The 14,182-nt window shown below is 42.2% G+C and overlaps 1 protein-coding gene across 1 annotated transcript; it reads right to left on the bottom strand.

The window, feature by feature from the left end:
* Positions 1-373: 373 nt before the first annotated feature.
* zbtb40 (zinc finger and BTB domain containing 40) lies at positions 374-13,317 on the bottom strand. The gene is made up of 12 exons (XM_069677412.1): positions 13,223-13,317; positions 12,284-12,474; positions 10,407-10,825; positions 10,059-10,255; positions 9,524-9,737; positions 9,033-9,407; positions 6,814-7,020; positions 6,456-6,620; positions 4,886-5,100; positions 4,648-4,804; positions 2,580-2,836; positions 374-2,404 (listed from the first exon to the last, which is right to left on the bottom strand). The coding sequence occupies exons 2-12, from the start codon at positions 12,433-12,435 to the stop codon at positions 2,183-2,185; spliced, it is 2,580 nt and encodes an 859-aa protein (XP_069533513.1). The 5' UTR covers positions 12,436-12,474; positions 13,223-13,317; the 3' UTR covers positions 374-2,182.
* Positions 13,318-14,182: the final 865 nt, after the last annotated feature.

The raw sequence follows: 14,182 nt of genomic DNA, 5'->3' as shown, positions 1-14,182 counted from the left end.
TCACTGATTTGTTCACTGCATTTCATTAGTGCTTGTATGGGGGCCATGGTTCCCTGGTGACATTGTGATGTAATCTGAAAGGAGTGGGAGATTGTGACCATATTTCACAGTTGAAATGGATAAAGGTAATCCTGGGTGCTCACCTTGAAACTGTACCGACTGTATGGATCCTTTGTCCTCTTCTGGGTGTCAGGTGTGAGTTCAAAATAAGGGTTCATTTTATATCCAAATCAGCTTTATTGGCCGGGCTCGTGGACACATTTTAGACTGTGTTTTCTATTTCTTAATGAGCTGACACACTATTAGACATACAGCAAAAAAGAATCAGACCACTTGAAATCCAAGTCAAATGTATTTTATTGACATATCCCTGTATAATAAATCAAATACTGTGCTTGCCTCAAAGGGGCTTCACACTGCACAGCAAACATCCTCTGTCCTCTCTGGAGAGAGAGCTGCTGTGGTTATCACAAACTTGACTGTGTGGTGGAGGCAAACAACCAGGAGGCAGTTATCCTGCTTTTAGAACAAACTACAGATTTACATGTTCAGGGGGAGCTAATGGGCTCGAGAGGGGTTAGAGAGCCACACACTTTGTTGGTGGTTTGATGAAATCCTTCAGTGAACACACTGTCAAACACACTTCCAGTGAATGGGTATTAACATAAGATAAGATAGAACTTTATTAATCCTGAAGGGGATTCAAGGGAGTCAAAAGCTCAATAAAATCCATTAAACTGTCTTTGTGGTTGATGTGGCTGAGGAGGTAGAGCGGGTTGTGCACTAATGTGAAGATCAGCAGTCAATGCTGCCCCAAACACTCACTAGATCACCAACTGTGGATTCATCTTCCGCTGCTGAAAATAGTCCCCCATGAATTATGTATGTTCTGGTTTGTATTTACTTAACTGCTTTCCTAATTACTGACAACATTTTTAGAGTTAATATAACACTTCATGTACGTACTGAACTATGAACTGGTTTGAGTGGATGGAGGGCGTACAAAGTGCAGGACTGCCAAATCGCCAGTACCGGATTCACATGCACACAAGGATATTTGTTTAAGGTCAAGGAAAAGTTTTGGTCTCACTAAGTTCAAATAAAAAATCTATTGTCTCAATGCTTTTCTGTATTAAACATTACTTTAAATATTGAATAAAGCTGCAGTAACTAGTCGGTAGGGTTTTTTAAAGAGCAGCTCCAGTCATGTTTTAAGACATATAAAATGCTCTGCTTGAAATAATAAACTGTCTGATGTGTTTTTTCTGCAAAATACGTTTAATTACCTTGTAAAAATCTTACAACAGCATCTCCTCCTTCTCCCTCATTAAATATTCCTGAATCTGCATAGGCCCCGCCCACTACGCACATTTCCAACCGCCCCCTCTGTCGCGAAAACAAAACACGTCTCTGCCATCGTCTAGTGCCAACTTGTTGAAACGTAGCTAGCTTGAAATCTAGTAATTAGTAGCAGTAACGTTAACGTTAGCAGTCAGTAGTGACTTTGCAAAATGACCATAGTGGTTGCCATAGGTTACACATAATGATATGCATAGCGTCACACCGTCCCTTAACGGGATTGGCTCCTTAGGTTTGTGATGTCTCAAACCTGCCAATGTGAAAACGTGTTGTTCAGCCTGTCCTTGGTACACTGCAGTTTAAAAGCAGACAGGCCCAGCCATGGAGATGACTGCTGATGTTGTCCCTGATATGTCTCGTAGCACATGAAGAACACCACATGGAGATGTTTACAGATGTTAAACACTGGATTTTACCTGGAGGGGTCTTTAATATTACCCATTTTGGCAGAAAACACATTAAATATGTTGTCAGTAAACATACTGATATGTTCAAAATTCACATTTTTGCTACATGCTACGTACATCAATTAACTTTTCTTCATTATGTTGATAGAAAATGTAATTCGGTCAGCATGATTCCAATAAAATGTATTTGTTGTTGCAAAAAAGTTGTATGTGTTCATTTCTAGGAGATAAATTAAACAGTTATTCAACCACATTTATTAAAACTGGAGACTAGGAGATAAAATGTTCATGTGGATGAAACATGAAGCCTCAGCACAGAGTTTTGTTTGTTGTGAGAAGTAGTTGTGTTGATGATCAGAGGACATGATAAAAGCAGAAAACACCTGACTCCAGAGCGTTCGTCACAAGGTAAAAGTTCACTGTAGAGGGTCCGGCCCCGACGGTTTGTCCTCACAGATGAAGGCGACAGAATTGTTCAGCAGGTCAAACATGTTGACCTCCACCACCTCCGCTGACGGTCCGCCCTCTCGTCCTCCTGCCAGAGCCACAAACACCTGCTGGGCTGCTGCCAGCTGAGCCTGCTCCTCAGAGATCCCTGACTCCGCCCCCTCACTTCCCGTTGGATCTGCTGACATCGCCTGATTGGACAGAGATGTCGTTTGTTAGACATTGCAATTCAGCAAAATATTACCTAAAAACTGCCTTTTCATTATGTTCTGTTGATCCCATTCTCAGTCTTACAAACTATTAGCTCTTCTGTTTACCATCTGAGCTGAGCTAAACAATGTGTGTCAGTATCTAACAGCTCCTTACTGTGTGGGAGGTGGAGGCCTGCTCCTCTCCTGCCTCTTGCTCCCCTCCAGCCTCTTGCTCCCCCTGCGCCTCCATGTGGAAGGAGATCAGGTGCTCCTGCAGCTCCATCTGGGAGGTGCAGAGCAGGGAGCAGAAGGGGCAGCTGAACGCCTCGCTGCTCTGGCTGACGTGCTGGCTGCTGATGTGCTCCTGCAGCTCCTCCTCCCCGCCCAACACAGCCGGGCAGTACGCACAACGCACCGCCGACGCTTCAGAGCCTGCCAGGACAAACAGGGTTATTAATTCATGAGATTATTCTCACTCAAGTCACAACAGTGAAGACAGACAATGGAAAAACTAGCAGGAGATCTTGTATCTTTAGTGTGCACCAACAAACAGGGCTGTCTAACACAGCTTCTTCCTTTAAAAGCTGATATTAATAATTTAAGTTCCATCTTCAAATCCATGTTGTGTGATAAAGTGTTGATCAGCGCTGACTCAACAAGATCCAAATCAATCTGTAATCTTTAAACCACAAACCGACAAATAAGATTCAAATGGGGCTGTCTTCAGTCTCACTCGAGTTAGGTTATCCATCCTGCCTGCTTTAATCTACAGAAGCCCTGAGCAGACATGCAACCATACACTTTATTTACTCAGTTTTCCCATGATAAAGAGTTTCCGGTTGTTTGTTTTCTCGAAATCTCAACTTATTTATCTCGTTATCTCGAGATAACAGCGCTGCACCACCGTCAGATGATCATAACTCGTATCCCCAGAGCTGCAAAAGCACAAAACGAACATAGAAACAGGCTCAACCTACCTCATTAGTGTGGGCGATGGCAGCACGGCATGTTGTGGTTTGTAATATCACAGTGACCAGTCTGTTGTTTTGTTTTCTAGATGAATGATCCCGTAATCACGAGAAAACCAGCTTTGTTATCCCGAGATAAATAACAACCAGAAATGACTCGTTATAATGGGACAATGGAGTAAATAAAATGTATGGACGCATGTCCACTTAGGTCTTGCGTATTAATCCACAGCGTTCATGCTCCTGATGTAAATTCTGGTTAATTGAGAAGAGTGCAACAATAGTGTAACATATTATACATGCAACAACAATAGCATTTCCAGTAGTTGAGAACACGTGTGACATGGACAATCTCCTGCAGATGATCCAGAACGCAGCAGCTCGACTGGTCTTCAATCAACCCAAAACAGCACATGTCACTCCACTGCTCATATCCCTCCACTGGCTCCCAGTCGCCGCTCGCATCAAATTCAAACCCTGTTGCTCGCTTACAAAACAGCAACAAAAACGGCTTCTACCTGAACGCCCTCATCCAGGTCTACACTCTGTCCCGCCCACTACGCTCTGCCAATGAAAGGCCTGTCTTGCTTGTAACTCTCAGATGTACGTCACTTTGGACAAAAGCGTCTGCTAAATGGAATTGTAACATTGTAACACTGTAACGTGTGAGAGTGAAAGTTTATACATTAAAAACAGCCTTTGTTTACGCTTTCCCCAGCACAGTCTCACAGTGAGTCGTACCACAGCCAAAAAAAGCAAGTATTAGGGATTTTTCCTGAAAGAATATTACTTGTGATGTTTCCTTTTGTGGATATTTGTGGTTGTGGTTAAGGTGAAAGTGCACGGGCAAAAACAAGACTCTACCTTAGTCGATCATTCAACACATACAGAGAATTATGGGAGACGGCAGCAGCTCTACAACATAGCTCTCTCTCTTTTGTTTTATATATAACTGAATAAAAGAATCTCTCTCTAATCTCTTGTTCTTACACAATACAGATTAAAAGTGTGTTTGAATAAAGGAGATAAGAGAAGTTACTGCAGCACCGGAAACACTGAAAGTTGTTGCTCAATGGGAAGAAGAAACTAGAACAAAGCAGCATTTTATTTTGCTTTCATGAGGGTTCCTGATTAAATCTAAACTGTTAAATCTACATTCGATTTCTGAAACAAACCTTGAAGTCTGTTTTAAGCCAAATATTTGTAACTTTTCGTCTTACAGGTACATAATTTGGACCATGTACCACTCCTGTTTGAAGCCTGTGTCGTTCTCACCTTGGTGCTCAGCTGCCTGATGTTTGGCCACACTGGCAGCGCTGGGGAAGAACTTGAAGCAGACGTCACACTGGACCAGAGTCTTCAGCTGCCGGGTGTGGCTGGCAAACACATCGGGGTGGTTGGTCCTGTTGTGGTACCACAGACCGGACAGTTGCTTTGGAAACAGAGACAGACACGAGCATGAAACACAGAGCTCACTACACCCGCTGAGCCGCACATCAGAGCTGCTTCACACCTGGTACGACTTGTTGCAGATGTCACAGCTGAAGGGCTTGGATCCTGTGTGTGTGCTCTTGTGTTTGTCCAGCAGGGCGGCGCTGGTGAACACCTTGCTGCAGGTGGGACACTTGTGGAACTCCTTTGGGTGGAAGTCCTCGATGTGCTGCCGATGCTCGTCCAGCGAGGAGAAGCTGAGACAACACTTCTGACAGTCGTGAGGCTCCGACATATCTGTCAGAGAGCATCATGTTAACGTGTTACCTGCTGTCAGAGCATCATTTTTACTGTACAGATGTGCTTCAGCCAGAGTTCATTTCGGCAGCTAGTTCAGATTTAGTCTTAAGACGAAAATGCTGATTAGTCACATTTAAGTCTTTTTTACCCTTTAAAGTTTACCTTTTTTAGTGGCCGACAACTCAATCAGCCTGGTACAGGTTCAATCTGCTGTAAAGTTCTTTCATCCGTCCTTACATTAATTGTTTCCTGACGATGTTCTGCACAGGTAATATAGATCCTCAGCTGAGCATATATGGAACATTCTGGCATGTAAAGGCACAGAACGAAGACATGCAGTTACTGTAGCTCATACTGCACATTCCTCTCTTGCCTTATTTGCAGCAGCAGTGTTGGTTTTTACTGTTAAGGCTTTTTATATATTCATCATCGCTTCTCATTTAAACAGTCTGACTGACGCTGACAGCTGGTGATCGCTTCTTTTTGAGACCTAGAAGCGCCAAATAAAAATAAAATGTCCCGTCTTGTCTTGAAAACAAAACATACGTGTCGTCACAGCTTTTATAATCAACGATCTATTTTTAGCTCGTCAACATCTCGTCTTCGTCATGGAAAAAAAGGTAATTGATAAACATTTTTGTCATAATAACACTGGCTTCAGCTTTACGCTTGCAGATATGACAAAAAATATGTTCCTGACAATCGTTTCAATATTGATCAATATATCTCGATATTTATGTTGCCATAAAATTAGCTAATGCTAACTGTTTAAAGAGTATTCTGATGAAGACAGAGGCCCGAGGGAACCAGACGGTTCAGCAGTTTAACTTTAGAATAGAGTTTAATAAAATGTGCTGAAGTGGTCTGTCACACACTGTATTTATATGAAAGTCATTAAAACTGCAAACATCACTGAACAAAGCAGTAAATGAGTGTTTGCCTGATGCTCTTTGGTTGACAAAACATGTCTGGGAGACTGTGAACTGAGCTGCTGCTAACTTTAGCTCAGCTTGTTTTTACTTAGATTCCTTTTGTGTTCGTCAGCATCATTCCTCATCTTTGGAGGAAAACAATGGTTTGTTTTCGAGCCCCTCAGTACCACTGATATATTTCCTCTTTTACAGCTCTGCAGTGGGAAGTAGGAATGCACTCTGGATCGCAAAAACCTGGGTGACTGGTTTTGGATCTGCTTTTGATCTATCCATAAGGTTAAAACTTTTTGTGTGTTATTGACATTAATATTGAGACCTTTTTATCAACCTGCCCTAGGTTCTATTTGGAGGCCAGCTTGCTGTAAAAAAGTAGAATATAAAATGTTGGCATTGAAGGGAAACAAAGGTTAGCTGTCTTACTGTGGAAGGTGTGCAGGTGCACGGTGAGTCCGCTGGCCTGGCTGTAGCCTTTCCCACATTCTCGACACACGTAGGGCCGATCTCCAGTGTGTGTTCGCACGTGACGCGTCAGCTCAATGGACTGGGCAAAGGTGGCTTTACAATACTGACACACATACATCTTACCTGAACACGAGAGACACACGGGGAGTGAGCACAGAATTAAGTGACTTGACATCCAAAGGTTTACACAAAAGATTACACAAAGGGATGGTGGATTGAATAAAACCTTTTAACATATACTGTGTATAATATAATTATAAAGTCACATAATGCGATAGGTATTAGGCAAGTGTGTTCCTGTGTGTGTTTGCATCACCCTCTGAGTGTTTCTTCTTGGTGTGGTACGCGAGCGCAGCGGCCACGCTGAAGCTCATGTCGCAGTGTTTGCAGTTGTATGGTTTTTCCCCCGTGTGCAGCCTCATGTGATTCTTCAGAGACGAGTTGGCGGCAAACTTCGCACCGCAGTCCTCGCAAGCAAACGGCTTCTCATCAAAGTGCTCGGTGCGCTTGTGGTAAATCATGCCTGAGATTTGACGAGAGACGGCAGAAACATGACACAGTTCAATCTCTTAAAGCTCGCCTGACAGAAATCACAGGAACATTTACAGTCACGTTTACAGAGTGAACAAACATGAGGGGAAATAAACAACCAAGGGACAGGATGACCTTTCATTACTGAAACTGACAAACATTTGCATTTTGCTACAACCACTTATACTATACCTATCATTATTTTAGTTAGTTAGTTTTGAAAGACTCTCCATTTACTTCCTCCGAATGAACTACAAAAGTAAACCAGACCGGTTTCTTCAGGTAAGGGATTTAAATTGTTCATATAGTTATTCTTAATGACTCTCATCACGTCCAATTCCAACCCAAAACTGATGTAGCCACTTACTGCAGACAGACGGAGGGGCCCAGAGTATTATGTTGTCGGCTGACGTAGGAAGATATTTTCTATTTTTGATGATACCTTTTGTTGTTTTGGCCAGCACAGGGGCCGGATGAGCAAAGATATAATAAGAAAAGCTAAATGGACAGTCACACAGCACGGGTGAAAATCCGCCTTGGTTGGACGCTGATCCTGATTTGTCCTTCTATCCTCTTAGACATGTATAATATCAGTCCCTCCAGGATTTCACAGCATTTTCTGCGATTGTTGCGGCCTAAAATGTCTGATTTAGCTGCAGCTTTTATAAAAGTTGCAATGAAAGTTGCGATGTTTTGAGGCTTATTTTCCCTGTTTATAACACGACACATCCACTGTGGTCGACTGGGAAAAACACTACAATAAAGGCTGAGCGAGCTGTTTGTCTTTCGTTACGCAGCTCACTTTGTTTTCTTTCCTTGTACTTGTTAATTTGTCTTTGTTTGAACTCCCATGTAAAGCAACCTTAGGTTTCTTGAAAGGCACCATATAAATCTAAGTTATTATTGTTATTCTGACATCACTTCCGGTCAATTTCAGCATCAGGACTCCAAATAAGATGTGTACAAACTGAATGACACTAAAGTCAAAAGCCATTCAATGCTCATTTCTTTCTGTTTCTTTCTGTTCTATTGATAAGAAACGGGGGGGATTACTCTCTCACTGTAAAATCACTATTTTAAGCCGCTGTGAGGAGTTTTTCCGCTGGTAATGAAACAGACCGAAGTTAATTGTGATTACTCTATATGACCTACAAACACAAACCAGACCATCAGCGAGAAGATTGATTATTTCCATATAGTTATTTTTAATGCCTGAAACCGCCAGCGGGGGGTCGGGGTCAGACGAAGTGATTAACTGCACGCTGCCTTTGTTCACATTTTCCAGGGCAAAGCTTTAAAGTGAGTGATACATATGACTGTTAAAGAAAGCAGGAGGAGATTTTTTGTTGAACACCACCACTTAAGCATGTACAGGACAAAATCGGCTTTGTCCACAGGGGGCGCCAAAATCCACACAAACCAAAAGTTCTCCACAGGAGCTTTAACGGAGCAGTTTGCTCCTGGAAAAAAAACTGTCAGACAAAGCTGGTGTTCTCTGTAATCGATAGAGGCAATAATATTTGAAATTGGCGCCATAGCTGTGGAAAAAAGTCTTCAGGTCTGCATTTCAAACCTGAGGATTTTGAAGGAGACATCGGAGGCGGGCGTCCGAGATTGAGGAAGTGTAGTTTAGCAAGCTCCCTGGCCTCCGCCAGGTTACGTGTTTTACGTCGTCTGGCGGAGGTTTTCCAAGGCCCATTGGAGAAGCAGATAGCGTCCTCCAAAGGCACAGAGCCAAATTACCATGGATGTGTATATGGAGGTCTCTGTGAACGATACAGTAAAACTACAGGCTGGTAGCTTTCATTCTGGTCTTGCTACAGACATATATCTTACTGATGGCTTACTGTTAAAAAGACAAACAATTACAGGGACTAACAGAAACTTTAGCTTCATCAACCGAATTATAATCAAACAAACAAATCTGTTAGTTAGAGCCAGGAACGTAAAGCTTGACATTATTATTTGTGTTGCATACAGATGTAGAGAGCTTGGGATTCTCACCTGATGGGTGTGCGAAGGTTCGGCCACACAGCTCACAGGCCACCTTCTTCTTCACCCGTGCGTTGTTGCGGTGAACCTCAGCTCGATGGCGCTGCAGGGCTCGCTGGTTGGGCAGCTTCTTGGGGCACAGCGGGCACTGCTGCTCACTCTCCCGGGACAGCGGGCAGCGCTTCACGTGGGCCAGCATCCGACACTTGTAGGCAAAACCCTTCTTACACCAGCGACAGGGGTAAGGCTTGGAGGCGGAGGGAGAAGAGGAAGAGGCGGGAGGGGAGGAGGAGCCCTCTTTCTCGTCCTCTTCGTTCTCCTCCTCCTCCTCTCCCTCTTTTTCCTGCTCTTCTTCACTTTGGGTGCCATTCTGCTTCTCTGGTTCCGCTGTAATAAAAAGGGGAAGGTTTAACTACATCTATGTCTGTGCATGTGACATTATTGCCCACCTGTTGGTTCTGGGAGACGTATCAAAACACACAGAGAGAAGTCTCCTTCTTTACCTCCACTTTGGTTTTCTTCTGGTTCATGCGTGTTCCCCTCCTCCTTCTCCAGCAGAGCGAGCAGCGGCGTGGGGAAGGAGGAGGGAGCGTTCTGTTGAACGGTCCGAAGCAGCCTGAGGAGCGCTGCCTCACTGAGCTGCCCCTCCTTCACTCTGCTCATCAGCTTCTCTAACACTGAGCTCGGGTCTGTCTCCTCACAGCACTGACACACAACCTGGCAGGAGAAGAAATGTACCTTAATTTACTTCAAGTACAAAGAGAACAAGGCCTTTATGTGAGAGAATGAGGGCTGGTTGATGAGACTCCATCCTCTGCATCTGGTACATCTTAAGTGCTACCCGCCCTCTTCTTTAAGGAGGGTGGCCTTGTGGGTAAGTAATTATGTGACAGAGTCTGGTAGGTTTGCTTTGGTAATGTCTTACACCTCACAGTGTGTAAAGGTCAGTAACAGTGAACATAAACATCACTTCTGTTTTGTTGTCTTCTCCACAGGTGTCCTGTAACTGAAGATATTGATATGAACAACTTGTTGTACCTGTCTCTCCTGTTCCTCCAGGCTGCTCTGTGCTGCCTGACTCAGCAGCTCGAGGACAGATGACATGCCGGTGAGGAGCTCCACAAGCTGAGAGGAATGATCCAGAAAACCTTTGGCGGGCCCTTCGGCTACCTTCGCTGCCATTGTGTCATTTCTTTCTGTTATATTTTCTGAGGATTTGTCTTGTTCTTCAGCCTCTGCGAAGACAAAGATTTGAGAACATGCAGTGCAGTCAGAAAGAGAGAAACAGTCAGTGTTGCAGTTTAAGACTGCATTAGGTACAACTGGGCCTAATGAACTTTTAACTCTGTATTCATGCCTTTGAGGTTGTCAGCAGCTGAAACTGACCTGAGAACTCCGATGGCTCCGTGCAGACTCTTTTTAAAGGTCGTTCTGCTTCCTCTTCACTGTCACCCGGACGGTCGTCCTCTGCCTTCATCTCCTCTAATGTGGAGTCGCCCCTGTTGGTGGCAGCTGATACTTCAGGAGTCACACTCTGGACTTTGTTGATCACTGTCAGGCTTGGAGTCTGTGTAGCTTGGACCGAGATTGGCGTTTGCTGGTTCACGAGGCTCGTGAGGACATTCTTGAAGCCGACAGCCACGTCGAACATCTGCAGGCTGTCTGCTGCTGCGATGATGCGGCTGACGTTGTGTTTGCCTATAGGCAGCTTGCCGGTGTAGACCATGTCCAGCAGACAGCCAAACTCCTGCGAGGACACCATGGCCGTGTCGATGGAGATGGCGTCAGAGCCGTCCAGGAGGGTCCTGAGAGAAATGAGGGAAATTTTACTTCTACACACTTCCCACCTGACGAGTCATCTCTCCTTTGTTAAACGACCAAAATAAAACAGTAGAGCCTGAGTGAGCTGTTGTTCCGCTGCATATTGCATATTCACTTCAACTTAATGAAAAACAGTTTATTTTAGATTTTCCTGTCACATAACAAAATCAAGTTGTGCATCAAATTCAGCAAAAATAGATCTTTTTTTTTCCTCTGTTCCCATTACCTCTCTCCTGTCTTTTCCCCCTCTTCTCTACTGTGGCTTTTATGCTGTTGTCTGCTTTAGGCTGCCACCAGACCCATAGGAAGTGGCTGGTCTTACGATGTTCTTAAGATGACCTGATTTGCTATAAAGAAATTGTATTATTATTTACATTTTATTAACATTTTATTCTAGAATTGCTTTGACTAGATTTGAGACTTGACGAAAGACTTGCTATGATGACACTCGTCTTTTGAAACTTGTTTTTGGAGAGATGTTAGTTTTCCTTAGAACTCTGAAACAAGAACCCGACAACAAAAGGAAACATGGAGACGGATTTGCAACATTAAACCTTTATATTAACTGTAATTCAGTCTGTACTTTACACCTGAGTTTAAAGTCAAAGGGCCTGAAATGAAGAGCATTTTTTTTTGATAACTGCACTTTACATTGAATTTATCTATACTGTATACAGTATTTAATATATTGATTAAATGATTCTGATATTTTTGTAAAATTATGATCTGTCTGTTCGATGTAAAGACCACTTTCATTAGTGTGCATTCAAAACAGAGACAGCTCTGTGATGTGTGTCATTAAGCTTAGCAGGGAGAATCTATCCTCCAACGGCAAAAAAAAAAGAGGAATAAAATCAAATCAAAGTGTTATTTATCTGTTATAAGGTGTAAATTAGCAAGCTATAGTTTCTGTTGATACATCGGAGTGTCAGCTACTTTTTGATTTTTCTGTGCATGGACTGGACAATCTGGTTTTGTAGGGCGTTATGTATGAGATTATTTAATGTGTGATGAATCTGGTAATCAGTCAGACTCCTGAGAGACTTGTTTATTGTTCATGAAGTAATGAAATCTGAAAACTTATTTTCAAGCATTTGTGAACTGACTTAGTATTATAGTATAGACTTAGACTTAGTACTTAGTAAAATAAATAAAATCTTCAGGTCCACTTACAAGCCATCTCCAGTGCGTTTAACCACACATTAAGCTGCGACATGCAGCTGAAAAACTTCAGAAAGAGCTAGAGAGATGACTTCAAGTTAACATTTCAAGGATTATTTGTCAAATCGAATTTCAAGGTCAAAAATGCCCTCGACTTAACACTCTCCTCTAATAGCTTGAGACTTTGCTTGATCTCATCTTGAAAGACGTGCTGAATATGATTTCAAATTCAACTTATACTTCCCTTTGAAATACCAATTGTAATCTCATGGTCAGAATACCTGAATAGCATGCTGGAGGCGGCCAGCACCAGTTTATGTGCACGGTGCGGGCTGTCTCCCACCAGGATGGTGCAGTCACAGAAGTGGCCCTCCTTCCTCAGGGCCCACAGCTGCTGCATCAGCTGGCTGCTGTAGTTGGGTAACTCCATCATCTTGTTGGCTGGTCCTGTAGGACAGATGTTCTGCTCCCTCTTGTACAGAGAATGCATCATGTCAAACTCAGTTCAGAAATTGACTTTTTGTTTGTTTTTGGAAAGAATATACAGTATTGAAATTAGCCAAATACATTAAATATATATTTTTGGACACAATTGAAAAAGAAAAGCAGAAAAACAAACAAAGCAAAAAAGGTTTATTTGAAAATTACTGGAGATAATGCAACAGGCTTACATATACTGTTACTAAACAGGGGGGAAAAGCCAAATGCTTATGTGTACTTGAGTAATGTGCCTGTATTGTGTATTTGATTAATGCCGAATTAATAAGTAGAATAATATTATTTAATTATTATTCTCAAGAATCCTAGTTGATATTTATAGAGTAAATGTCTGTACCAAACAGAAAACCACAAGTTCCTTAAATGGAGCTTAGCATGTGAGACAGTGGCAGGTCAGATACTATTGTTAAAGCTAATGTTTCTGTGCATTCCCAACATTGCAAAGCAGGTGTTTCATATTTTGACAGCAGCCGACTGTCTGCTCAGATTCAGGACTAGCCTGCTGATGTCCACGATGACCAATATTTACAAGATAACCAGAGGCTAGCCAGGTTTAGCAGGCTCCCGTTAGCTTTAGCTTCGGACGCTAATGTAACCTCGAAAATGGTTACTAATGTCATTTAAACTAATTCGATAGCAATGATAGCAGCAGTTATATTCTGAGACGAAAAAAACCCAGACGGCTGTACAACATGCAGCTTCCGGTCAATGGCTGTGTTTACCTTGAGTTATTCAAACGATCCGTTTCTTTATTTAAACTTCTCTGTCGAACAAATTTGCTGTGCGCAATAAAGCTTAGCCGTTTTGAAAATGGAGATTGACGGCAACCATTTTTTCTTCTACTTCTTCTTCGTCTGTTTCTTCTTCTCGTGGCTCACAAGCTGAACGGTAGCCTTGCTCGCGGCACACTGCTGCCCCTCACAGGTGAGGATTAGATTGCAGTAAGGTGCTACTTTCCTTTTTGCAGACATTATTTTGAGATACTAAATTATTTCGAGATAGGCAAGTCATTATTTTAATAGTTCCTCATTATTCTGAAATACGCTCTCATTTTGAGATACTAAGTTCTTATTTTCCTATAGTTTCTCATTAATTTTATAAATGTTGCTCATTACCATCAGATTTTAAGTCATTATTTTGAGAGATTTTTCCATTTTGGGATTCGACTTCATTAGGCCTATTTGACATACAAAATAGCTACTTTGAGAAGGTTTCTGATTATTTTTTAATACTAGACAATCTAATTAATTTGATGTTTTGTTTGTTATCATTTTTGAGAAACTAGGTCATTATTTTGATAAATAGTCTCATAAGAGATATTGAAGTCATTAATTCATGAGTTACATGATTATGAGGACGTTCTTTTACTTGCTGCTCCTGCTACTTGCAATCTGCTTCAGGAGGACTTGGGTCTGGGGGGGCGATCTCTTTTTAAAAAAGTACATTGAAAGTGTTAGAGGAAGATGCATCAGGTTGTAGAAGCTTTGATTAATGACTTTACATTATGAATGTGTTAAAAGTGCTGCTGATGTGTTGGCCAGGACACTCCTGTAAAATAGATGTTTAATCTCAATGAGGCTTTTCCTGGTTAAATATATTTAAATTAATAAAATATTATAATATGGTCATTATTTTGTTGTACTGACTCATTATTTGAGTTGAGTTTCTCGTTTTGATAAACT

This window comes from Semicossyphus pulcher, unplaced genomic scaffold (genome assembly GCF_022749685.1).
Source record: "Semicossyphus pulcher isolate SPU_LCO1_2020_fin unplaced genomic scaffold, fSemPul1.0.p SCAF_3, whole genome shotgun sequence".
Taxonomy (NCBI): domain Eukaryota; kingdom Metazoa; phylum Chordata; class Actinopteri; order Labriformes; family Labridae; genus Semicossyphus; species Semicossyphus pulcher.
This window is presented reverse-complemented; position numbering and strand designations above follow the sequence as displayed.

Excerpts from the sequence above, each read along its gene's own strand:
- zbtb40 (XM_069677412.1), bottom strand. The coding sequence starts at position 12,435 with ATGATGGAGTTACCCAACTACAGCAGCCAGCTGATGCAGCAGCTGTGG. Across the intron at positions 9,738-10,058 it reads TGGAGGAACAGGAGAGACAG|GTTGTGTGTCAGTGCTGTGA; the intron begins GTACAACAAGTT and ends TTCTCCTGCCAG. Across the intron at positions 9,408-9,523 it reads AGAAGAAAACCAAAGTGGAG|CGGAACCAGAGAAGCAGAAT; the intron begins GTAAAGAAGGAG and ends TTTTTATTACAG.